The 27,715-nt window shown below is 38.2% G+C and overlaps 2 protein-coding genes across 3 annotated transcripts in view; both read left to right on the forward strand.

Annotated features, from left to right (window-relative positions):
- Window positions 1-23,759, forward strand: part of LOC106079713 (uncharacterized) — a 30,265-nt gene extending 6,506 nt beyond the window's left edge. The window contains exons 1-4 of one of the 2 annotated variants that reach the window (XM_056037058.1): window positions 14,419-14,547; window positions 17,241-17,385; window positions 20,164-20,453; window positions 22,864-23,759. In XM_056037058.1, coding sequence (XP_055893033.1) covers window positions 17,312-17,385; window positions 20,164-20,453; window positions 22,864-22,991 — 492 coding nt within the window. In that variant the 5' untranslated portion in view covers window positions 14,419-14,547; window positions 17,241-17,311 and the 3' untranslated portion in view covers window positions 22,992-23,759. Of the gene's footprint in view, window positions 1-14,418; window positions 14,548-17,240; window positions 17,386-20,163; window positions 20,454-22,863 lie in introns of those variants that run through there. The other variant, XM_056037059.1, reaches the window with a different exon arrangement.
- LOC106062565 (putative ankyrin repeat protein RF_0381) lies at window positions 1,402-6,942 on the forward strand. Its single transcript, XM_056037035.1, has one exon. It carries the CDS (start codon window positions 1,414-1,416, stop codon window positions 4,090-4,092), a length of 2,679 nt encoding a protein of 892 aa, XP_055893010.1. The 5' UTR covers window positions 1,402-1,413; the 3' UTR covers window positions 4,093-6,942.
- Window positions 23,760-27,715: the final 3,956 nt, after the last annotated feature.

Raw genomic sequence — 27,715 nt, forward strand, 5'->3', positions numbered from 1 at the left:
AGCTCAGCTCTTAGACAATCAAACGGTTCTGCCAGGTTGTAGTTGTCACGAGCCGACGTTGTGTCCTAATTCCATCTGTTTCTAGATGCCTAGGGGTCGAGTCATAGACGTCCAGAGCAAACAAGATAATTTAGTCATCCAAACAGAGAAAGACGTCATGGAAAAAAAAATTAGCTTATTTATGGAGAGACGTTTCCATGATTCTGTAAAGTACGGTCTAGAAATGTTTCAATGAGTGGAAAGTTACTTAGTCCGGGTCATCACATTGTAACCAATTTTCGATAGTAACGGTCTTATGTTAAAACGGTTGCGGGTCCAGTAGTGGAAGTCACATGAATTAAATTTGTATCATAAAGTTGTTTCCGTAATACTTTATACAACTAAAAGTTATACATACATATATTAAACATAAATGGATAACAGCACCAGGGACCAAGTTTTTAAGAGAGAAAGTAGTGAATTAAAATGCTACGAAAATAAGGGCATGCGCCGACCGAGGCTCGAACCTGTGACACTGGATTCGACACCACCGCCTAGCGATAACGCACCAAGCGAAACTAGCCTCTAGACCATCGGAATGTCAAAAAACATTCTTCTGATCCAGAGTCATTTCGCCCGTATGCAAATTACCACCCCAGTGGTCAAAGGTCACAAGCCCCAGCTAGCCCCTCCCCCACCCTCGCAGCATCCGTTCACTAACAACTTCGACAGAGCCGACACAGACAGCCGTTAGGCATGTATTAGACAAACAATGGCTCTATCTAATTGTTTATCTCTCACAAAGCCAAGTGGACAACATAAACACATTACATATAGAAGCTTCAGTGGGTACAAGCAATAATGCTGTAAACATAAATGTAAACATAGAGTTGAAGCTAGGTGCTGAAACAAATGATACATACATATATTAAACATAAATGAATAACAGCACCAGGGACCAAGTTTTTAAGAGAGAAAGTATCATTTGTTTCAGCACCTAGCTTCAACTCTATGTTTACATTTAACTAAGAGTTATAGTATTAGAAAGTTACATTTTATGAAGATACTTAAGTCAAGCTGTTATTGAAATATATGTGTAGTTTAAAGAAGTTCAATAAAGTAGTTGAAAGGAACACATATGTTCCTTCAGTGTGTTATCAAGTCATTTATATTATCTCCGGCAAGATGATTCTGTTTAAACAATACTTAATATAAAAGTACCTAGCAATAAATAAACAGAAATCACAACAGTAGTCCCGTCCCGTATGTCGCAAAACCGCCTAAGGGTCACCAGCTCCTTATTGTTCTTAGTTTTGACTCTATCTTAGTGTGTGTGTGTATATATATACGACGCCATCGCATTGGAAGAAACTTTACCTGTAGCAAACTTTTTTTTTTCTTCTCTCTTTAGATACACGTGAAGCTGACGATATAATGGCAGAAGACCAGGCTCAGTTTGATGACTCCATCTTGTCGGAAGATACAGCTTCCGGTTTGTCGCCAAATATTATCAGACTTATGAGGCTGTGTGGTCACAATACTACACCCTACTCTAGCCACGCCTTAAACGAGGCAGTTCACCAAGCTTGTCGTTTAGGCCACGCCGATCTACTCCCGTTCCTCCTCCAAGATGGCGCCCGACTGGAACTCAGAGACGCCAACGGAAACACTCCTCTTCTCATTTCCTCCGCTAGCGGTTTTCCGAGCATTGTGGGTAAACTCTTGAGCATGGGTGCTGACGTCAATGCTAAAAATAACAATGGAGATACTGCGCTCATGCTGGCGACGTCAATGGAAGTAGTGCGGTGTTTGCTTGGAGACACACGCCTACACCTAGATGAACAAAACTCGACTGGGAATACTGCTTTAATGTCAGCCATCAGCGCGTTACATCTCCAGAAGGTGCAATTGCTGATCAATGCTGGAGCTAACCCAGAGACAGATAAGTTAAACAACTCAGGAGAAAGTGCTTTGGTGATTGCCCAACAAAGGGGATTGCGTAAACTGCTGGGGTTGCTGTATCGCGCCTATTTGCTCAAGGTAATTCCCTTGCATTTAGCAGACGCCGAGACTTGCATGACGTTACTGAAGTATAATTTATCTGAATGGAAAGACTTCTTAAAACTTCGGCCTGACGTTGTCCGTCGTGTTGTTCAACAAAGCATCGATGTTAGTACATCTGATGTAGCGTTTCTTCCAGAGTTTAGCAGGCTGGGGATAGATGTCAGTAGTGTTCAGCAGTGCAGGATGTCTCCCATACAGCATATGATACACACCGGAAGCTGCGAACAGGCTGAAACTCTTTTAGCTAACGGAGCTGAGGTCACCCACGACGATCTTGTGCTCGCTGTTCAAGAAAAACAAGTTCAGATAATTCCGCTTCTGATCAACCATAAGGCACCGGTAAATAAATACGATCGGCTGTGTCGGTTCACTTTCAAAGATTCTGCTCTTCACCTAGCTTTGAGGAATTCCATGTTGGATACTGCCGGCTTCCTTGTTAACCACGGTGCCGTCCTCGACCCCGAGTGTGCTGTCTTTGAAGCCTTATGGGACAGGAAAGTGGAGACGTTAAGATTTCTTCTGAAGGATTGCGCTGCAACAACTAAGGCTGTTGTTCAAAAACCAGAGACTTTGATCGAAGCTGTACAGAAGGGAGACATTCAGCTCATCCAGCTTCTGTTAGACGCAGGGGCGGACATTGACGGGGTCTACAGAAAAAGGACTCCTTTAATGAGCACCATGCGTATTGAAGTCATCAACTTTCTATTGAGCAAAGGAGCCAATGTCAATTTTAAAACGAACACAACACCTTTGATCAACGCCATCTCTTGGGATTATACCACAAATATGCTTTCAATTTTTTCCAGGAAACTAAGCAGCGAAGAGATTATTGAGAACATTTTGCTAGTCTTAGAAACGTTGCTGACAAATGGGGCGAATTTGGAAGGCACCGATGACCATGGAAGAACGGCACTGATAGCATCCGTCCAAACTAAGTTGAGCCTCGAGGTTCTCAAATACTTGCTGAATAAGGGAGCTAACGTGAACCACTCAGACAATAATGGTTGGACTGCACTCAACCTTGCAGCGAAGACTCACAATTTAGCTTTTTCGCACTTACTGTTGAAACACAGCGCAGACGTTGACTTAAAAACATATTCTGGTCACACGCCCCTGCACAACGCTATAGGAAATAGTCATCTTGCTGAATTGCTTCTTGTTTATCGAGCGAATGTAAACGCCAGGGACGAGTCAGGAGACACGCCGCTGTTACTTGTGTCGAATTATACGTGCGGTTTAGAGCAAATCGCTAAGCTTCTGATCGACCACGGCGCCGATCTCAACATCAGAAACAATGCTGGCATGTCCGCTCTAGATCTGGCCACCGAAAAATTCAACACAAGGCTCATGTGTTTGTTGATCGATTCGAAAGCTGATTTGGGTCGAGATGACATGCAACGAAAGTCGATTCTGTCCATACTGCTCAGTCATGAAACCCCCACAAAAAATGTCCAGAAAACAGCCGCATACTTGTTGGATCAAGGGATTAGTGCAGATCTAGTCAGGCGAGACATCATTCAACGGCTCATTGAAGCTGGCAATGACGGAATTCTGATACAAAAATTAATAAAGTCCGGAGTTACTCCAATGGACATTGTTATAACTATCTCTGGTTGGCCCGAAACTTTAGTATCGCCACTTGCTGTTTCCTTAGTTCTAGACAGCCTGGACTTCGCCAGCTATTTTTTCGACAATTGGTACTTAACAAAATCAGACGTCCAACTGATATTCAGAAATAAAAACATCTTCAATTACTTGCAAAAACGTAAAGCTAAAACTCTTTCGTATCTGGAGAAAGTTTCCCGCCAGCCATTGAGATTGGAGCTTTTGTGCTTCATTACCGTCTCGTCTGCTTTAGGTTCAGACCAAGGCAGACGTCAAAGGATTCTCAGCTCTAAACTTCCAGCCGTAGTGCAGAACCAGCTAATGTTCTCAAAACTAGAGCACAAGGTCCTAAAACCAGTGTCTGCTGATGCGCTCATTATTTGTTATGAACTGTTTATTAAAGAAGTTATTATTAAGTTCAGGACATCGCCTGATTTGTCTTGAATTGACACTTACTACTCTGGGGGTAGTACTCACATTCCCAGAGCCTTTTTTTTTTAAATTATTATATAAACATATACATTTTTAATTGATATAAATTCACTTACAATTTGAGCTATTGTATTAAATTAAGATAATGTCAAAAAACATAGTCCAGGTAGATGTATATAAGACAGTCTTACTCGCCGATAACAGAAGTTAATAGAATGGGGCTTCTGAAAAATAAAAACACAACTGGATATATTCTAAATTCGTTGATCCATAAACTACCATTATGTGGTAGAATGCGATAATAGTACCGGTAATTGTGTGTCATATATGAAAGCTGCAATCATTCTAGAATCGTTTTTGCATAAAAAAACAAAATTCTATCTGCACATTACTCGATACAGCTTGGGATCAGGCCTCGGACAGGACTCTAGACACTATTTTTTAGTGAAGAAACAGCGAAACTTGTACCCTAAGTTATTATAGGAGTACACCAGTCTTTTATTTTTTGTCGCAGTTTATCTGTTATCTTTCTATTTCATTTGGGGGCCAGCAAATTCACTTCACATAGGGCCTACAAATTATCCAGGGCCGGCTCTTTTGAGAACCACTGTGCTGTATTATATTTGTTTCCAGACTGTATACCATATTTAACAGTATGTTGTAAACGAGATATGTTTTCTACATTATTGTTCTTGTTACTATCTTGTATTTCTTATACCGGTATTTATACATTTTATTTCAAAAACTGTTCTAACAATTCTATTAATAAGTTCAGTGTCATATATATATATATAGATGAATTACAGAAATGGGAATCAAATTGAAGCATGTCTTTCCACCCAGAAAAATGTTAGTTATTAAGAGTAACAAAAAAACTAAAACAAATTAATTCCACTTATCTTATTCATGGTAAACCAGTAACACAAACTAAAAACGCAAAATACCTAGGTGTTATAATAAATGAAAAACTGTCATGGAATACCCATATTGATGAAGCTATCAAAAAATCAAACAAAGCATTAGGATTTACCGTATTAAAAGAAATTTCTATATATCAAATAAGAACATAAGACTAAAATGTTATTTAACCTTGGCCAATAATAGAATATGCACGCTCAGTTTGGGACCCCTCAACTCAAGAAAACATTAAGAAACTGGAACAGACACAAAATAGAGCAGTGCGATTCATAACAAACGAATATTCACATTTGACTCGAGTAACACCTTTAGTAAAATCACTAAATTTAGAAAGCCTTCAAGACAGAAGACTCAAAAGCAAAGTAGCCACTATACATAAAACACTGAACCATAATCTTCAAATACAAAAACAAAATTTAATAAAATACTCAGAAAGCCCCAAAGATAAAGGCACATTCCTCGTCCCATATGTTAGGACAAATTTGTACAAATACTCCTTCTTCCCTAGCGCTATTAGAGCATGGAATGGATTGCCTGAGCTAGCCAGGAAAACCAGTGACTTGGCAGAATTTAGGTCACTGGTTAATATGCATGACTAAATGCTTGACGCGTAGGACGTAATCATCTTCTTTTTTGAAGTAACGTCTGTATTATATAAGGTACATTAACCAAAAAATGTATTTGGCCGCATCGGGCAAACTCGAGGTCGACCATTATGTTTAAAAATCTTTTATTATTGTAAATTTAATTTTGGCTACTAATATATATCTATATATAAACGTACAATACCACCAAGTGACTGATTCATTGATCAAGAAATTTTTTAAACTGTCGTACGGATCTTTCTAAACAGTTTCCTTACCTCCTAGGAACTCATTAAGAACCGGATTTGACAAATTGCAACCTGACGACCGCTATTCGCATAAAAAAAAACAAAAAACCTCAAGCTTTCTATCGAACCCTTGTATTTTATTTTCGGTTTTCCCCAAAGGCCGCAGTCTACAAAAAACAAGTTTTAATAAATCAATTATATATATGTGAGTAGGTTTTGGAAGAGCATCTGAAATCTATTTTTAGACATTGTTAAAGTACAAATGAAAAGCGACGAATACTTAGTGAATTGCACTTTAAGACTTAGACGTGAATATTCTTTTTATTACGGTATACAACTCTTGTGCTTCTAGCATGCTCAGAGAGTAAACTCCCTTATACAACACATTTTGGGGGGGGGGGGGGCGGAAACAGGTTTCCGTGCTGACTTTAGACGATTAGGTTAGTAAACACAACTTTGATGCTCATGTCAGGATTGAAATTCGGGCCCACTTGATAAGTAGCCAAGCGACTCTTGTCACTTTACACCGTACACTTTATAGCAAGCCTTATGTACTGGTATGTAATGATACATACAAGTCGCTTTATATTTGCGTTACCTTCTTATATCATATCTTATATCATATCTTATATCATATCTTATATCATATCTTATATTATATCTTATATTATATCTTATAGCATATCTTATAGCATATCTTATATCAGCTTATTCTGTCTGGTACAACTTTTGTACACATTATTTTTATTATGTAGATACTAGGATCAAATTGAAATTTTTAAAATTTTGTATCTTATATTACAATTTTTTTTATTTTTTTTTTTTTGAATAGAGAAAATATAAACAATCAAATGACAATAATGTAGTTCATGTTTTCAATTGTAAATCAATCTACAAAAGTTTGTAAGAGAGGTGTATGTTAAAAAGAATAATGAAATTACAATCAATTAGTGGTCATGAATTTATGTTATTTATATATAGAATAAAAAAGAAGCGCATTCCCAAAGAATTAATGTATGGCAGCGTGTTTTTTTTTATAGTTATCCCCCTTTGATAAGATTTGTTTGTTTTTTTAATATATATTTTATACATAATTTTGTTTTTGTTTTAAATGTCAGAACTTTTAAATTAAATAAACAAATTACTTTAATAAAATGTTGTACCAATATAGTCTTTTGAAATTTGTTACATAGAGTAAGGTTTAACACAGGAGCAGAGGGTTAACATCGAAGTTTAACCATAGGCTTTACAAAATACAGTGCCTAATTAATGCTCTTCTAAGTCTGATATATAAAGATCACCCTTCGTGGTCGAAGATGAGCACATTGATGACTGTAAAGTCCAAAAATCCTCGCTTTAAAAAATGGCGAAGGCATACGTGGCATGGGTGGGTTTGGTCAGTTGCAGATAGCCCTGCTTCTTCTCTCAGCTTTTTGTTGGTTCGGCGCTCTTTCACGCTGGCCACTCCCCTTGCTTCGTATCTCATGACTCCGACACTCACAGCTTCACGCCACGAGAAGCGATCGAGAGCTATTGCTTTCCAGTCGTGGATTTCAATAATATGCACAAAGATTTACACCTTTTTCAATACCGGTACTTTCATGATGTAAATTAAAAATTACAAATTAGAGTGTGCTGCCCTACATCAAAAGTTTGGTAGTGCAAGTATCGACAGTCGTAGTTATCCATTGCAAAGTCAAAGACAGCTCTATGCAGACGGAGGATATTTATAAGAAATGTTTACTATTACAAATTAAGACAAATTCATTATGTCATGTGACCACGATGACCCAGCTTCAACCTACATCTAGTGATAGGTCTCGCCCTGTAGTTGTTGAAGCCTGTCTGACTTCGAGATGTTTCTTGTACGGGTGTATTCAATGCAACTAACAAGGAACTGAAGCCTATACAATTTTAACAAGGCAAAGAAACCAAGTCCAAACCGTTGTACAGCACAAATGATAGTATTAATATTGAAAAGACCACAGTCGAGTCTCTATAAACCACATTACCCTTCAAACTAGTCTCGAACCCAACCAAGTCGTGACGTCACTAAGTGGCGTTCAAAAAGTCCGTCAACTATAGTGCGTCTCTATACAAACTAATAATACCAAGTGTCTCATAATATTTACCTCACAAAGTCGTTGACGTATGTGAAATCTTTCCAGCTGTGTCTTTTCAGAGGCCGGTTGGTGTCGTCTGCTTTCATTCGGGGCTTGAGTTGGTGGCGTTTGGGAGGGGCAATGGAGCTTCTGATTCACTATCCTACCTTAAGTTCGTTCATTGTCAGACCTTGTCGTCAACAGGGCAAAAGACGTAAAGGTCATCTGTTTCTTCAGTTAACGAGGGTGTCATGTGGCCTTCACCAGGATTTGAACACGGGACCTCCGGTTCGGAAGTCAAGCGCCTTACCGCTCAGCCACCGCGACTACGTCCTCCTTTAAGACCCCTTAAAAAAAAAAAAGAAAGAAAAAAAATTGCCTCTCGCATGAGGTCATCTTCCGGACAGGATTTCTGTCGGACCCAGCGCGGCTGTTAAACGGCATGTAATTCCTCTACTATGACCACTGACCAGCAGAGGAATCTAAACGGAGGTACTCAACTTACAAATGTGTATGGTCATCCCACTGATACGGAAAAAGAATTGTGTGTACCTGGGGAGTATATAAGGAAGATGTATTAGTGTTAAGAAAAATAGACAACACTGTGAGGCGTTATTGTTAAATTCTTCACTTCCGATACGAGTGGTCCTAGGTTCAAATCTCGGTGAGACTGAAATTCTGAATTTCAAGGTTTTTGTGCAAATAGACAACATTATGAGGCGTTATTGTTAAATACTTCACTTCCGATCCAAGTGGTCCTGGGTTCAAATCTCGGTGAGACTGAAATTTTGAATTTCAGTTTTTTTTTGACAAACAGACAACATTATGTCTAAGAGAGGCGTTATTGTAAAGTACTTCGCTTCCGAGCCGAGTGGTCCTGGGTTCGAATCTCGGTGAGACTGAAATTTTGAATTTCAGGGTTTTTAGGCGCCCCCGAGTCCACCTGATATTTATTGTGAAAAAAAAAAGCGGTTGAGCGTTGTGCTTGCCACATGACTTCCTCGTTAGAAGCTAGCCACAGAAACAGCTCAAGTTCTGAAATGGGAACTTTATCCTTTTTTTATAAGACCAACATAGTCTTTGGTCAGCCACAAATGAGAAAACGGGACTCTTGGTCTACATAATAGTGTCTATAAATCAGTGGTCCTCAAAACACACTTAAATGACTCGGCGACCTGACCTGGATATTCTATAAGAGGTATCTGAGGCTGCTCGAATGAGATTCACACTGGGCATGAGCGGAATAGACTAACTTACAAAGAACAACAAAGATTTTTAATTTATCTATGAACAGTATTATTACAAAGCATATGTCACTCAATATGTCTGTCTTTCTGTCTGTCAGTGGTAAAAATTTTTTACTCGTTATTTCTCCCACACGCACCCCCCACATGCACCCCCACACGCACTCCTACACGCACTCCCACACTCACCCACACACGCACCCACACATGCTCCCACACATGCAGTCCCACACGCACAGTTTAAACTTGCAAAATTATTCATTGGCGTTTATACTTAGGGTAAGGTTTACTGGGTGTTAGGATTAGGGCTATGAAGGTACTGTAAGCATTGGAGGAAGAAGAATTACTGACTTGCGCTTTGCAGATGACATTGACGGCCTAGCAGGGACAGAAAAAGAACTAGCTGACCTGGTGATGCACATTGACAAGACTTCCGCAGCATATGGTATGCAAATAAATGTCGGAAAAAAACAACAAATTATGACCAATAGCCTACAGGGCTTTAAAAGGGGCATCAGTATTGGAGGTGAAAAGCTGACTAGTGTTAACAGCTTCAAATACCTCGGAGCTATTGTCTCAGATGAGGGAACGAAACCAGAACTATTGGCCCAAATAGCACAGTCCACAGCAGCCCCTTTCAAAATTTGAAATAATATTGAAAGACAAAGGCTTAGCTCTCGGCAATAAAATCAGACTGATGCGATCCCTGGTCTTGACCACATTTTTATATGTTCGTAAGTCTTGGACGCTGACTGCAGAGCTAGAGGGGAAGATCCTGGCAATGGAATTGAGATGCTACAGAAGGTTCCCAGGTAGCACATTCAAAGACCGCATCATAAACCAAGAGGAGGATTATGATTAGGAGGAGGAGGATTATGGTGATAGGAGGTGAAGGAAGGTGAGTATGAAGATGAGGCTTATAATGACGAAGATTAAGATTATGATAAGGATGAGGATAATGATTATGATTCCCGTGAGATGTCTTGGTTTGCAAATATGTCTAAATATATTTATTTATAGAGAGTATTTCCCTCTTTTTAACAAATTCATTTCTTGTATTCACTATTACCTACATGTGTTTACATTGCGTACCTGTTCTTTGTTGTGCAAAGGGAGACTACTTTTGTTGCTATTCTACTTAAAGTGAGTTATTTCCCCGAACATGGTTATAACTGTCGGCTGTTTACATGCACAATGTTTTCAACGCGTCGAGACCACTGACCTAAATATTTGATATGATATCTGTATATATAAAGGTCAGTGAGTCTTGGTCCCTATAGAAACAAACATTTAACATTGGAATGTTTTTGTTTTGTTCCTCTTCCGCCAGAGAGCGGACCTACGGCTGTTGGAGTCATGTTGGAGTCATGATGGAGTCATAATGGAGTCATGTTGGAGTCATGATGGAGTCATGATGGAGTCATGTTGGAGTCATGATGGGTCATGTTGGAGTCATGATGGGGTCATGTTGGAGTCAACATGGAGTCATGTTGGAGTCATGTTGGAGTCATGTTGGAGTCATGATGGAGTCATGTTGGAGTCATGTTGGAGTCATGATGGAGTCATGTTGGAGTCATGATGGGGTCATGTTGGAGTCATGATGGAGCCATGTTGGAGTCATGGTAGAAGAAAAAGGACGACATAGTCTTTCCTTGGAAACGGAGAGGAAAGAAGAGAGTCAGAGTGAGAGAGGGAGAGAGAGAGAGACATAGAGGGAAAGAGAGGGGGAGTGATAGGGAGATAGAGGTGGAGGAAGAGAGAGAGGGACGGAGAAAGGGAGAGAGAGAGAGAGAGACAGATGGAAAGATATAGTAGATAATGATAAAGATAGCGCGGAACATTATGTAAGAGAGAGACTTTAACAAGAGAGAAAGAACACAATGTAGAGAAATTGTTAAGAGACAGAGATTGTTGAGACAGAATGTGTGCACAGATAAAATGTGGGGAGTGTTGTGTCAGAGAGAGTACTAATTGAGAGAATGTTAAGAGAAAAAGTGTAGAGAAAGAATGTAAGTAAAGGGAATGTAAAAAGAGCAGAGATGTAGAGAGATAGAATGCGTAGTGAGAATGTGTGTAGAGAAAGTTTGTGTAGAGAAAATGGGTAAAGAAAATTGTGTAAAAAGAAAGCTGTAGAAAATATGTGTAGAGAGAGTGTAGAGAGAATGTGTAGAAAGAATGTGTAGAGAGAATATGTAGAAGGAATGTGTAGTGAGAATGTGTGTAGAGAGAATGTGTGCAGCGAGAATGTGTAGAGAGAGTATGTAGAGAGAATGTGTAGAGATAATGTGTAGAAGGAATGTGTAGAGAGAATGTGTGTAGAGAGATTGTGTGTGCAGAGAGAATGTGTAGAGAGTATGTAGAGAGAATGTGTAGAGTATGTAGAGAGAATTTGTAGAAAGGAATGTGTAAAGAATGTATGTAGAGAGAATGTGTAGAGAAAGAATATGTAGAGAGAGAGAAGGTGTTTTTAGAGATAATAAGAGAAAGTGTAAGAACAGAGAGAGACATAATGGGCAAAAGAGGCTGGCTGGTGGGGGGGGGGGGTTAGTTAATCTTGATCAAAGCATTTTCTATTAACACTCACAAATAGTGCATGTATTTCTTAAAAGTTCACCTCAGAGCTTGTCATTTTAAATGATATCTATAGGTATCTCTTTCCCTGTACGCACAGGCTCGGCACTGATATTTCAGTTAAAGAATCAAATTAACTCCAGAGCTTGTCATTTTAAATGATATCTATAGGTATCTCTTTCCCTGTACGCATAGGCTCGGCACTGTTATTTCAGTAAATAATCAAATTAACTCCAGAGCCGCCACCTAATACAACCAACAAACATTTTATGATCAAATGATTTGTTTGTTTATGGGGGACAACATTATCAAATAATGGCGGGCGACTATTTTTCAGGGGGGGGGGGGCGATTTTTTACAATACACCTACATGCCAGGACTCTCAGTAATAATAATAATAATAATAATAATAATTTTATTTATAAAGCGCTGTTAACAAACAAAATGTAGGCTCAAGGCGCTGTAACAACATTACAAACAAAAACACAAGAGCTAAAATGACAGTTAATCTAAAAAAAAGTTGTAAACAGATAGGTCTTAATGTTCTTCTTAAAAGTGGTGTAGCATGTTGTCTGTCTGAGATCAATGGGGAGTGAGTTCCAAACCTTTGGTCCGTGAACTGAAATAACAGTAATAATAAGTCAGAACGCCACATTTTAACAGACAATTTATAGCGACACATCTGGGTCACGGGTCACGTGTCCGAGGCAGACGTAAGGCTGACAGGTAAAGTGACACGGTGGGTTCAAATTGTCAAAGATTGCGTGACGAACCAGGACACTGGCCTGTCCACTCAATCATCCTGGCAGGCTAGGCCGCTGATGTAGCAAGACGAAATAAGTCAGAATTTTTAAATTCAAGTTTTTAAAATTAACTTTTAATGCATAGATAGAGATAAAGTAAGAATACAATAATAATAATAACAATAATAATAATGACGGAGAGAGAGAGAGAGAAACAGAGAGATATAGTAGATAAAGAGACCTGCTACATCACCAGAAAATTCCTCAGTGGAAACTGTTAAAGGGACTACGATGAATTTTGTTTCCCTTTAACGAAACTCGACCCTGGCAGCGCCAGAGAATGACTACTCGTTCGTTTCTAACATAATAATAATAATAATAATAATAAGGCATGAAATTCGCCAATGGGAAGAAAAAACACTCCACGGAAAATTCCCGGTTTTACTAGATGGGGACAACATTGTCAAGGCTGCTTCCTTAACATGGCTCAAAGCAGGTCATCCCTACCCTGAAACTGAAGGCTTTGTTACAGCAATACAGGACAGAGCAATTGGGACAAAATATTACGAGAAACATATCCTAAAATTCAATATTATTGACAAATGCCGAAAATGTGGAAATGTGGGTGGGTTAATTGAACATATAATAGCAGGATGTTCAGCATCAGCCTACCTAGATCGCCATAATCAAGTTGCAAAGCTAATACACAGGCACTTGGCTTAGACACACAATTAGATCGGTAAGGATACTCCTCCTTATTACAAATACTCACCAAAAGAGGTTCTCGAGTTAACTGGCCATCTGCTGTACTGGGATAGGCCTACTTTGACCGACAAAACGGTAGATTTTAATCGCCCCTGATCTGCTTCTGCTGCTCATTGATAAAAAAAAGAAAAAAAAAACGCTATTATTACTGACATCGCCGTACCACAGTCTCATAAGAAAAACTGAAATGCGTTTATGGAAGTTATCCACTAACTTCACAGATATCTTCAAGGCCATTAACATTCCTAGGAACATCCTCGTTGCCTGTCAGAGGGCAGTACTGCTGGGGACCTGCCAAATAACCAGAAAATTCCTCAGTGGAAACTGATAAAGGGACTACGATGAATTTTGTTTCTCTTTAACGAAGTAAGTAAAGAATGATTGTCCAACTCCTACAAACTAGACACTATTGACTACGGAGTACAATGAAGCCGCTATGTAGCGCTCCTTTAGGCTATATCTTTTTTATATCTTCCTTCGGCTCAGCTCGACGATCTAACGGACTCAAGGGCGCCCTAAAAATCCCGTAATTCAAAATCCCAGTCTTCGCCGAGATTTGAACCCAGGACCTCAGGTTCGGAAACTGAGCGCTTAACCACTCAGCCACCGCGCCCCACCTGTAAGACTAGCTATCATAAGTCAATCTTCAAGGTAAAGTGGAGGAAGCACGAAGAAAGGGACGTCCAAAGAAAAGCTGGATAACACAATGGACCGGCCTCTCTCTTGATATCCTGCTTAGAACAGCTTCTGACCGTGTGAAGTGGACGGATCTTGTTACTCGAACTGTGACATCACCTCTACGACGAAAATGAAGGAACAGTGTAGATGATTATAGAATTTTGTGTCGCGCTATTTTTTTCGGCGCTAATTTAATGGCACTACTTTTTAGACGCTCTATTGTCGTTCGTTATTTCATCGGGTCACGGTAAGCTAGACACAGTTGGGTAAAGAGTAGGCCGTTTTTGCTGACCACATGACACCTCTCATCAAGCGCAGATCTCAGAAATGTTGTATACAACATGCACTTTCTTTTGGACATAAAAAAAAAATACCGGTGCGACCTACATTTTAGCCCATACTTCTGGTCTTACAAGTCAGGCCATTGGAAAGGGGGGGGGGGGGAAATCACGTGACTTTTCTGATCTATAAATATACTACACAAGGAAAAAATTCTGTGACATCATTTGAAGTTGATATAACACACACAGTACGTCTGCTGTAGTCACGTGAGGGAGTTCGGAAATTATGGACTGGATTTAACAGGGAAACAAAAGACATTTTCCAAACAGCAGGTAATCATAGTTAATTAGTTAGTTAAAAATTGTAAATTATACCTTACACAAAAAGGGGTGGTGTTTATTAAAAAAGAACACTCACACTTGCTTAAGACTGGGATTTTAAATTACGGGATCTTAAGGGCGCCTCTGAGTGCACCCAGCGCTAATGGGTACCAGACGTTAGTTGTGAGGAGAGTAAAGGCAGTTGGTCATTGTGCTGGCCACATGACACCCTCGTTAACTGTGGGCCAAAGAAACAGATGACCTTTACATCATCTGCCCTATAGATCAAAAGGTCAGATAGGGAAAGGGAAACTGTAGTTGACTAGAGTACTAATATCATTAGTAGGATTACAAAGGAACACTCCCACTTGACTAGAGCAAGACTAATTTATTATTATTAGATTAACTTCCTTCTTCGAACAGGGGGCCTTAGCAATGCGTGGGCGAGTGTCATATCAGGGCCACAAATATTTGTAGGATGATCTGATTGCGTGGGCGAGTGTCATATCAGGGCCACAAATATTTGTAGGATGATCTGATTGCGTGGGCGAGTGTCATATCAGGGCCACAAATACTTGTAGGATGATCTGATTGCGTGGGTGAGTGTCATATCAGGGCCACAAATACTTGTAGGATGATCTGATTGCGTGGGTGAGTGTCATATCAGGGCCACAATTATTTGTAGGATGATCTGATTGCGTGGGTGAGTGTCATATCAGGGCCACAATTATTTGTAGGATGATCTGACGATGACAAAAAATTATGTTTATCCCGGGGAGGGTGGCACTAAAGCGCGACACCTGATTCAGTTTCCTTACTTGCCACCCACTGAGGCCGCCTCTCTGCTCCCCCCCCCCTGTCCCCTCTCCCCTCCATAATACAAAAAACACCAGAGTTAACTCTTTCCTCTTTCTCTCCTAATTGATGATGCCAACATTGATTTGACCCCATTGACCTAAATTGATTTTTCCGATTTATAGCCATTAATTTGTGTTGTTTAAAAAGAAAAGAGCCTGCATTCCCCTGTAATTTGATACACAATATAACATTTCTCTGATAACAAACAACAAAAGTTATTGAAATTTAATATCAGGATAGTGAAATACAAATGAGCGAAATGAATAATTCTATCGGGACGAGGAAACAATTTACGGGGAGAAAGGGTTAAGAAACACGTATCAGGAAATATATTAATGATAAGTCGGATTATCTTTGATATTTATGTTATGTCTCACAATGTTTCCGTCTCAGTCTTTCTTCTTCCTCTCTTTTTTCCTTTTTGTCCAACTCTCTGTTTCCTTTATCTTTCTTCTTTAACATCTCTCTTTCCTATTTCTCTTCTGTCTCTCTTTCTCTTCTCTATGGTTCTCTTGTCTTTCTATCGTATCTCTCTTATATTTGTTTCATATTTTCCTTCTCTCTGTCTCTTTGTTTTCGTCCCTCGCTTCTCTCTCTCTCTCTATCTTATTTGCCATATATCTCTTTTCTCTATTTCGAAATTTTCTTCTTTCTCTTTCTTCTCCTACCTCTTTGCTCTTGTGTATCTTTTTTTTATATCGTTCTCTCTTTTCTCTCTCTTTCTCTTCTTTATCTCTTTCTTTTCAAAAAGTTTCTCTCTTTCTTTTTTCTCTCTTTGAATACGTAAATACCTAATACCCGTGTGAGGTAGCTGAGTGGTTAGGTGCTTGGCTTCCGAGCCTTTGGTCCTGGGTTCACATCTCGGCGAAGAATCGGATTTTGAATTTCGGGATTTTTAGGGCGCCCCAGAGTCCAACCAACTCGAATGGGTGCCTGGCTTAGTTGGGAAAACAAAAGCTGGTTGATCGTTGCGCTGACCACATAAGACCCTGCTCGTTAACCGTTGCCCAAAGAAACAGATAACCTTAGCATCATCTGCCCTATTAATCGTAAGGTCTGACACGGATATTTTTAAAAATACTTTTAACCAATATACCATATTACATCAATCTCTTCCCCTGTCTATTGCCATCCTTTTTTTTAACTAATGCCTTAGACCAGTGCTTCCCAAACTGTGTTCCGCGGAACCCTACTGTTCATCAAGGCTTAAATAGGTGTTCCACGAACTATTAGAATAATTAACAATTAGGGCCACCACGTGAATTAATGTCTCTACATAATAAGCAAAGTGTTCCGTTAAATACTCAGAATGTGCGAAGTGTTCCGTTTAGGAAAATGTTTAAGAAACACTGTCATAGAGATATGTAATTGTATTTTTTAAAAAGGGGATTGAATTCCTTACAATCTGTTTTGCTAATCTGACCTCATGTGCTAATTGTCAGGTTAATTAAGTGTTGATTCTCTGATCTTCCTAACTAGTTCGCTCGAATGCTCATATAGCATTGTGGCAGCCTAATACATCTGCTCATAGCACAAAACAACGTCTTAAAATACATTTAAATTCAGGAAGTTTACACACAAAAAATATCAATGTTTAAAAAAAAGACTTCCCCCTTCATTGTAGTCCCTGTAGAATGCACAATGCATTTAAAATTAACGTGTTAACCTCTAATTAATCACATTTAATTACATGTAACTTGTGGGCAGATACATATATGCATCTATAAGGCAAGATAAACAAATATTTTGTTGTTTTAGAATGTTGTCTTCTATAATGTTATTGTTGACATGTTTACTTCTGGTGTCGTCTAAAAATAACTTTTTGTTTTCTGTCATTAATTTCGAAGTGAAGTGGCAAGGAGACGTAACTCGTCATGTGTAGCTGTTTGGATTATGGAACGTTGTGAAGCCGGTTCAAATGAAGTCGCACAGCTGGATAGCAGCCGTGATGGTGTGCTGGACTGTACTTGTCAGCGGTCAAATGTACAATAGGTCAGTGATTACGTTAAGGCTTATATTTACATTACTAGAGCTAGAACCAATGTACAATTATCACATCACCACATAACCACCGCACAACAACAAAATATAACAACACCTACAACACCACATTAGTTTACAATGCAAAGATACTAGTGTTTTCAATTTCGTGTTTATCACCAAGCTCATATCAAGTCACTCTGTCTACCTGTCTGTCTTTCTGTCTGTCTGTCTGTATGACTTTCTTGTAAAAAGGATTTACATGTTATTTTTCAAACACCCAGCATGGAACCAAGTTGAAACTTTGCACAATTATTAACTCGCATAGACCAGACACGAGTCAATGAAAAACAATGAACTAATTAGTAAATCAATTATTGGTAATTAATTATTTTGTTTGATACCAACAAGGGAAATAAACGCTTCAGTATTCACAGATACGGCTAACTATGTAGGGTTTAGTCACCTTAGATAATAGAACGCGTTATTTCTCCTACACCCATTCTCGGATCAAGTTAAAACTTTAAACAATTATTTATTGTACCAAACAAAACTTGAAAAAATTAAAGAAAATGTACCAATTACTCAATTGATTATTGCTAATTAATTATTCTGTTTGATATCAAATAAAGGAAAAAGCTTCTACTGTATTGAGATATATATTGCAGATATATATAATTTTAAGTGTGGAGATCTTCCCCTTAGATAATCTTTTTTTTTTAAAAGATTTTTTTATAGTTTGCTTGTTGTGTTTATGTTTTGTGTTTGTATGATTAGTTTGTCCCTTGTGCTTTATGATACTCTATCGTCGGGCTAAAGTAGGCGGCACTTCAAAGTGGCTTCGTTTTTTATGCATTAAAAAGCAGCTATTAAATAGACTTAACGCCCCTTTAGTGTGGCATCGAATGACGGTCTCGGTTAGGGGGCGCATGTAAAATTACACACACACACACACACAAACAACTAATTAATATAAAAGGAAACTATAGAACTGATTTTAAAAGCATGAAGTCAATGTTACATAATCTTGGCGGCTTCAAATCAACGTTATAAACTCCAGAGTTAAATCAGTAACAAAGTGAATATATTTTTCAGTGCGATGCACTTAGAGTAATGTTCATTACATATTTTATTAAAGATAGTACGATATAGAGAGAGGAAGAGAAAGAGAGAAATAAAGATAGAGGGAGCGTGACAAAAGAGAGAAGAGTGAGAGAAAAGAGACAAAGAGAAAGAGAGGGACAGAGCGAGAGAGAGAGAGAAAAAGGAAAAAAAAAGAAAGGGATATAAAGATAGAAGTAAAAAGAGAGAGAAAGAGAGAAAGAAAGAAATAATAAAGATAATGAAATAGAGTAAGACAGAGAGAGATAACTAAAAAAGACAGACAAAGAGAAAAAGAGAGAGAAAAATAACACAAATAGAAAGAGAGAAAGAGGAAGAGAAAAAAGAGACACAGAGAGAAAGAAAGAGAGAAAGACATACAAACAGTGAGAGAGAGAAAAGTGGGACAAAGAGAGAGAGAAAGAAAAAAAGAGAGACAAATAGAAAGATACAAAGAAAGTAAAGAAAGATACAAAAGAAAAAGAGAGAATGAGAAAAAAAAAAGAGATACAAAGAGAAAGAGAGGGATGGAGAGAGAAAAAAAAGAGAGAAAGAGAGATAGTATTAGGACTCAATATAAAAATTATTTTTAGTAAAATAGCCTCAATATTTTCTTTCCAATCACGTAATTCATTTTGAGTAGATCTAGAGTTCAAGTCCAACAAAAATACATTTGTGCGATTGGAAATAGTTTTTACCTCGTAGCGCAACTGTCATGACTATCGAAGGCTTAGTGCGCCATGGTTCAAATCACTTTTGTGGAACAAAATGTGGACTCTGGGAGAAGGTTTCTGTGCTGCCTTTTCAAAAGAAATTAAAAAAAAAAAAAGTTGCTTACTGCCTGCCAGAGTGTTGACTTGTAAAAGTACAAACTCATTTGTTTTCTTTACCTTGATATAAGCTTGGTAAAGAGAGATACAAAAAGAGAGACATTTTTTAGGGTAAGAGTTAGAGAGTACAAGAGAAAGAAAGCGAGAGAGAAAGTGAGACAGAGAGAGAGAGAGAAAAATGTATAATGAAAGAAAAATATTTTTAAAAGTCAAGATATGGGAGAACAGGGGTGGGGTGGGGTAAAAAGAAAAAAAGAGATCAAAAGAGAAATAGTGAAATAAAGATATGCACAATAAAAAGAGAGAGAGAAAGAGAGGGGAGGGAGAAAGAGAGACCAAAAGAGAAATATAGGCACACACAGTGCCAACTGAGAGAGAAAGAGAGAGAAAAAGATAAAAGATATGTGTATACAGTGCCGACTAAGAGAAAGAGAGAGAGATGAGAGAGAGAAAAAAGAGACAAATAAAAAGAGAAATAGAGAGAAAAATAAAGACAGAGAAAAAAAAGGGACCGAGAGAAGGAAAAAGAGATAGGGAGAGAGAAAAAAAAGAGAGACAAAGAGAGCGAGAGAGAAAGATAGAATAAGAGAGAAAAAAGAGAGATAGAAAGAGAGAGACAGAGAGAGAAAACGCATAAACGATTTTGAAGATACGACTTGTCTTGTAACCCAATCAAAATGGTATATCGAGAGTCTTGCCTATTACTTAGACAGGCCAACCCTACAGAACACTGCCAGACACCCGGACAGCTTTATGAGAGTGTAATCTTAGCATGAAGCCTTAGAGGCTTACAAATAGTGGTATCTACTATCTACTACCTCTGGTCAGCTAAGTTAACTCTATAACTCCTATCTTTCAGACACAGACCTTCCAATCGTTACAATCTGGCCTCACCCTTGGACTACCGAGATACTGGGGCAAGTCGGAGCCTCGGGGCTTTAGCCCCTTCCTTGTACGCACAGACACAAAGACCTCCCCAATCAAAGTCATACTCCATGTCTCTGATACTGCAGGGCATTTACCAAAAGTCAAGGCCGGGTCACAGTACTCCACCGCCGCCCACTGAAACAACCCCAAACCTAAGTATTGAAGAAATGGAGTCCATATGGAAGAGAATCGAACCACATCTTGGCCCCAAAGACGCCAACAGTAAGTTTTTAGCAGCTTCCGTTAAAGGAAAAACTGCTGTCAGTCTGTCCGTCTGTCACGTTTTCGTCTCAAAATACATGAAAATTTCAGTATTTTTTATTTATTTTTTTTTTGCTTTGAAAGTTTATACCGGTATGTTACGGCTACTTGTTTTTTTTTTTAAAGGAAACTGTTTTATATAGGCAATAGTAGTCATGCAAGCGAAATACACCATTTATAAAGCAATACACAAAGAATGTAAAAGGGATGTGTGTTATATAACGAACGGAAAATTTATATCTATAACTGTTATACACGGAGTATTGTAATTTGCCAATATAACGTTATAAAAACTAATATGTATTATTTATTTAAGTATTAGCTACAGGTAAAAAAAAAAACATTTCAGAGGAAACTCTTATTATTGTTTTAAATAAACATGAGAATATACGTTGTATGCATGTCTTTACTTTAATAGGAAATATTAAGAGCAAGTATTGTATAAGAATAGTATCTCCCAGAACAGGGGAGACTATGATAGTGAAGAACATTGGTGTTAGGAAACAGCCCTGCTTTACCCCCCTTGATACTGCAAAGTATTCTGATGGTACACCACATAATGAACACGAGATGCCATCGTGAAAGAGTCTCACCATGGTAACCGGATATGAATTTTTGCGGCTATTCGCACTTATGATCTTCCAGAGTACGAAAATACTATCACACCGGGGCGTTGTTGTCATAGAACCAGATGACATGATAAGCTCAAGAGGGTACCCCGACAAAATAGCGCGAACAAAAAAGCGCCGACAAAATAGCGCAGAAAAAAATATATTTTATTCATTTTGAAAAAAATACTTTAGATACCGTAAAATATGAATAGAGACAATATTTTTTTTGTTTTAATGTTATCGTCATTTTTCAGTATTTTTGCAGGAAACACTTTAGAGATCTTAAAACATAAATGTGCAAACAGTAAGCAAAAATTATCATAAGCTAAAACAAATAATTGTTAACTATATAATGTATTTACATTTTAAAAGTGTAATTTGAAAACAGCCAAAGATAGCCTACTTGTCAGATTTATATATACATACACACACACAAACTTTCACAAAGTTAAATTGTAAGAAATGTCACGTAGAAATTCCATAACTGACTTGTTTCCATACATCTGTAAAATAGTTGCCACAGAAAATAAAGATTTCTAATTATACTACGATAAACACATCGTCATACCTATCCATTGAACACGGTCACCACATTTCAAAATCATTATTATATTTTTAGGAGAATGAGATCAAATTGAATGTACTTTCTTTTCTCTTCAAATATTGCCTACTTCTAGATCTATTAAACTTCAAGAAGATAGAGATCTCAACAAAAATGCTGCACAGGACGGTCACTTACATAAATCCGCTACTTTTATACACATCATAGAGAAGTCCGCGCTATTTTGTCTTGCGCTATTTTCTCGGCGCTATTTTATCGGCGCTATTTTGTCGGCACTATTTTGTCGAAAGATTTCGCGCTATTTTGTCGGCGGTATTTTGTCCGCGCTATTTTGTCGGGTCACGCTCTAGAGATCGCATTCAAAAACTGTCCAACAGACTAATGCAGTGTTTCCCAAACTGTGTGCCGCTGAAGCCTAGGCCTGAATATGTGTACCGCGAAACTACTAGAATAATTAACTAGTAGTCCCCCACGTTAATTAATTAATATCTCTGAAAAAAAATAATCAAAGCGTTCCTCTAAATATTCAGAATGTTCGAACTGTTCCTTTAAAGAAAACGTTTGGGAATCACTGGACTAAGAGATAGGTGAAAGTGAAGTTGTTATTTAAATCTTATGTACTAGACACTCAGCAAGACTCCAGTGTAGCATTCTATTTCCCACCTATTTCTCTATACCGCTTTGTAGAAAACCATGCAGTGTTCGTGCTGACTATTCTAACACGGGCGACAATCAGGTTCTCAAGCATTTTGTGAACTCGATTGAAGGCAATTATGCATTAATTAACATTTATGTAGGAATGTCACAATCTAATATCTGAAACTAAATTAGTCTTTAAGCATTGTAAATTGTACTTTATGTTAATAGTACTTATATATTCTCGGGGCGCGCTGGCCCGAGTTGTTAAGCGCATGGCTTCCGAACCTGAGGTTCGAATCTTGGTGAAGACAGGGATTTAGAATTTCGGAATTTTTAGGGCGTCGCCGAGTCCACCCAACTCTAATGGGTACCCAACTTTGGGGAAAGTAAAGACGGTTGGTCGTCCGGCTCATTAATTAACCGTTGGTCAAAAAAGAAAGATGACCTTTACATCATCTGCCCTATAGATCACAAGGTCTGAAATGGGGAACTTTAATAACATTTTAAAATACTTTTATAACTAAGTTTGTTTTTTTTTGTTTTTTTTTTGTAAATACAGATAGTAATGACTACACAAGGTCAAGGATGCTTCTGATGCTGCTTACAGAGGAGTGCAGTCGAATGATCAGTAGTGGGAGCCCAAGGACAAGGTCGTTTTGTCAGCAGCTTAACAACAGATTTCCGTAAAGATTTGAAGAGAAAAACAAAGAAGCAAAAGGATTAATGTTTTAATGGAAATATACTTGACATGTTCACTGAATTACTAGCTATAAGATACAAGCTCTATTATTAGACTTATCACTGATACTATAAGCACCAAGAGAGGGGGGTGAGAGAGCCAGAGGTACTGAGAAAGAGAAGGGAAACGAAAGAAAGAGTTTTAAACAAAGGAATCGTGGTGGCTTAGTGGTAAAGCGTTTGGCTACCGAACAGGGGGTCCCGTATTCAAAACCTGGTAAAGACTGGGATTATAAATTTCGGGATCTTTAGGTACCTCTTGAGCCCACCCAGCTCTAATAAGTACCTTACATTCGTTGGGAAAAAGTAATGGCAGTTGGTCGTTGTGCTGGCCACATGATACCCTCGTTATTCGTTGACCATAGAAATAGAAGACGCTTATCTGCCCTATAGATCGCAAGATCTGAAAGGGAAACTTTTTTTTACTTAAAAAAAGAGAGAAAATGAAAGAGTGTGGTAAGAATGAGAGTGAGCAAAAGAGAAAAAAGAATGGAGCTAAAAGAGACAATAAAGAAGAGAATAAAAAGAAAAAGACAAAAAAGGAAAATAGTGCGAGAGAAAACGGAGAAAGTAAAAGGGAGTGAGACCAAATGAGAGAAAAAAGAAAATAAGAGAAAGTATTTTTTTTTCTATAGTTATCATGTTTTTTTGTTTGGTGTAATGCACACATTGTAAGACAAATTTCATTATGGACAATAAAGATTTATATTATTACAATTTTATTATTATCATTATTATTACGTTAGAAACGAACGAGTACTCATTCTTTGACACTGCCAAGTTCGAGCTTCGTTAACGAGAAACACAATTCATTATAGTCCCTTTGTCAGTGTCCAGCCTTTGTGACTAAATGCGACACACAAAAAAATATGCAGGATGTCGTATACCAGAAAAAGAAAACAAATCAGTTTGTACTTTAACAAGTTAACACCAGCTTGCTAAGGATGAACATATAGCTATAATTAGACGAAAACTGAGCTGTTTTGATCATATCATAAGACTTGATTCAAGGATACAGTAAAAAGAGCACGAAGAAAGGGTCGTCCACAGAAAACCTGGATGGATAAATGTGTAAAAGAATGCTCCCAGAGTCATCCGTAGCGCTTACATTCGCTTGATTCTCCAGTAACAATTTCACAATATCTGGATCTCCAGGGCCGGCCTTAGGCCACCGCAGCCTATGCGGTCGCAGTGGGCCCCGCGCTTTCATAGCACCCGCGCTAATTCTAAGTGTACATTATTAAATTAAACCATTATAACTTATATAAAATAACAGGTTTTTCGTGACCTCCTGATTTTCCAAGGCCTCCAGGAAATCTTATGAAAGGCAAAATATACGATAAAGTCCTGAACTTTTTTTGAATTTATTCAAATCTCCTGAAGAATAGACGAAATCGACATTTTGGGGTGCCTATAAATAAAAAGTGGCATTGCGAGCTTTCATTTGATAAAAATTTATTGCAAAGACAAAGTAGGTCTATTTTCTAATTAAAAAAAAAAATTTTGACATTATGCTCATCCCTACCCAGACTAGGCCCCGCGCGATCCGTTTCGCATAGGGCCCCGCAAATGCTAGGGCCCTGCTAGTAGATATCACTCTTAAGAACTTTAAAAGGAATTGTGTGATAATAACTTCAAAAGGAAGGATGTGTTAATATTATATGATATTACGTCATTGTTTGTTGTTTATGTTTTGTGCGAAAGCAAAAGGATTAGATGGAAATAAAAAGAGTTTCAATTGGATTGAGGAACGATGAATAGAGGGGCAATAACTCGAGTGTTAAGTTTAATTCTGAAATTATATACGCCAAACCCGAATAATGGACTATTCTAGCATTATTAAGAATAACTTTTGGATCTGTTATACTCGATTCTGTAAATTTTGCTTCAAGGTTAATTAGTGTAGCCATAAAATACTCGCCATTTAGATCTATTATTAGTAAAGGTAACAAGATACCTGTAATTCGCTGTATATCATGCAGTTTTATTCGTGGCAACAAAGTTTAAAATGTAAAACTAACTTTAAAAAAAACTTTGATCTCTGTGGGAAAAAATATTTTTAAAATGTCAACAAAGTCAACGTACTGATAGACCTAGATCTAGGTTTAGTCTTTGTGATAAATTTAATTCATAAATGTTGAAAAAAAAAAAAGACACCCGTTGACACTATTTGTCAATCAAATATATTAATTTATTTATTTACAAATAAATTTCGGATTTTAAAATTCCTCCTTTTCCCCCCCCCCTCTCCCCCCCCCCCCTTAGTTACGCCACTGTAGAGCAGGGAAAGTATCTGTGCTGATTAACTAGAGTAATTCGTTATTGTGACGAAATTTGTTTTATTACTTAAATTACATACATAAATAGAACATTACTTACTAGGTCATCGATCGTAAAACGTTTTGTGGTTTTATTCACATATATAAAGACATTACAGAATCAAGCTATTATGAACAAAAATAAAATAACTAACAAATTAGAATCAAATTAACAAGTAGTCATCGATCAATTGAAAATAAAAATATAAAAATATATAGAAACAAAAAAAAAATGTTCCGTTTAAATTTTAATGCCTGGGGGAAAATCCAGTGTTTTTTTTATGACGGTACGTACCGGTACGGCGTACCGGCACCCTTTTCAATGTGGGGAAAAATATTACGAATCTTGTATTTTTACGTTTATTATTAATTTATTAGTAGTTAAAAGTTAGGCAATCCATCACTGAGTACCGGCACCTACTTTTTTGCTGGAAAAGAAACAATAAATAGCAAGCTTTGTGTGTGTGTCTGTCTGTCTGTCTGTCTATGTCCGGTGTTCAAAAGAAAGTGTTGCATAATTCAATTTTGTACTTCTAATTATAGCGTTTATTAAGTTGACAGAGTTATTGGCATTTTCATTTTAATGGAACTAGAATTAGGATGTAGATCTAACTAAATTAAACTTCTGATTTAACAATCTTAAGACGTATATCTCCGAGATCTAGATCTAAAATCCAAATGTGGAATAATTTGGATCTAATTTAGATAAGATTTCTGTGGCATTTTACGTCTCGAGAGACGATCTTTTCCCTTTGCAACTTCTTGTGTGACTAAACAGGCCAATCCTTGATACACAGCTGCGATTACAGGTTGGGCATATGTAATCACCAGGCGCCGTTGCATTATCGCCCTTCTTTTTGCTTCTAGAGTGTATGACATTTGCAATCCGAGACCCTTCCTTTATGCTCTCTCTCCATGTGGATCTATCCAGTGCCACATTTTCCCAGCTGCCAGTGTCGATTTTAAAGAGCTTCATGTTTCGTTTGCAGACATCCGTATAACGTAAAAAGGGCGACTAGGGGCTCTCCCGCCTGCTATTGGATCGCCATACAGAATGTCCTGTGGAAGTCGACCTACTGGCATTCTACGAACGTGGCCAAGCCAGGCAAGGCGTCTGCTGCTGATAACAGAGCGGATGTCCTGGCATCCTACTCTTCTTAGCCTTTCCTCATTGGTTATCCTATCTTGCCACCTTATTTTAAAGATCCGCCTTAGGCATCGGAGGTGGAAGACATTCAGCTTTTTTTCCTGCCATGAGTAAGTTGACCAAGTTTCACTTCCGTATAGCAAGGTGCTCAACACACAGGTCCGGTAGACTAGGGCTTTAGTATTGTTAGTCAGCAATATGTTGTCCCACACTCTTTTCTGCAACCGTGAAATGGTGGCCATTGCTTTGGCTATCATGTTGTTAATGTCTTTATCCAGTAGAGTGTTGTTGGATATGATGGAGCCGAGATAGCAAAAGTGAACCACAATTTTTAGTGGTTGGCCATTAATGCTTACTTGAGGTGCAGTGTTTGTGTTTTGGACTAGTATCTTAGTCTTGCTTTGACAAATGTTTAAGCCCAACTTCTGGCAAGCAGCAGATAGTTTGTCAACCAGGAACTGAAGCTGAATATCAGAATCAGCCACAATAGCTGCATCATCAGCATACAGGAGTTCCCTGATGAGTAACTTCCTAACCTTGGTTTTTGCCCGCAGCCTTGATACATTAAATAGTTTTCCAGAGGATCTTGTATGGAGAATCACACCTTCGTTTATGTCGTTGTACGCATAATGCAGTAGACAGGAGAAGAATATGCCAAACAGAGTAGGGGCGAGCACACATCCCTGCTTGGCACCGCTGCTAACCTCAAAAGGTGCTGATTGGGTTCCATTAAATTTGACAGTACATTTGGTTTCCCCATTAAAGCACTCAATGAACTTCGTTTCGCATAGGGCCCGGCAATGGTTAAGTCCGGCCCTGCTATTTAGTGAAGAAGATTGCTTGTTCTCATCCTCCCTCTTTTTTTTTTCGCCGCAACTCTATTCCGACTTGCAGAAATAAAACAGTTACCATTCCTTGACTTGGTTATGTCAGGCGTGGTTAGGCCAAGACAAGAATGTTATAGATTGATAGGTCCTTAGATCTAGACTTACAACATTTAAATACAACATTTTACTGTCAAATAGTTAAATTAAATCAGTTTGAAATCTTTTTTAAGTCATACTAACTCTACGTGAGCTGCATACCGCTCAGTCACCGCGCCTCGGGTAATCATAAAAGTCAGGAATACTATTCTTGGTGTAAGAATGAACATACTCGGCGTCTTCCCTATTCAAATCATTCAGACCAATTTTGATGTAAACTTAATT

This window comes from Biomphalaria glabrata, chromosome 7, assembly GCF_947242115.1.
Source record: "Biomphalaria glabrata chromosome 7, xgBioGlab47.1, whole genome shotgun sequence".
NCBI lineage: Eukaryota > Metazoa > Mollusca > Gastropoda > Planorbidae > Biomphalaria > Biomphalaria glabrata.

Excerpts from the sequence above, each read along its gene's own strand:
- LOC106062565 (XM_056037035.1), top strand. The coding sequence starts at position 1,414 with ATGGCAGAAGACCAGGCTCAGTTTGATGACTCCATCTTGTCGGAAGAT.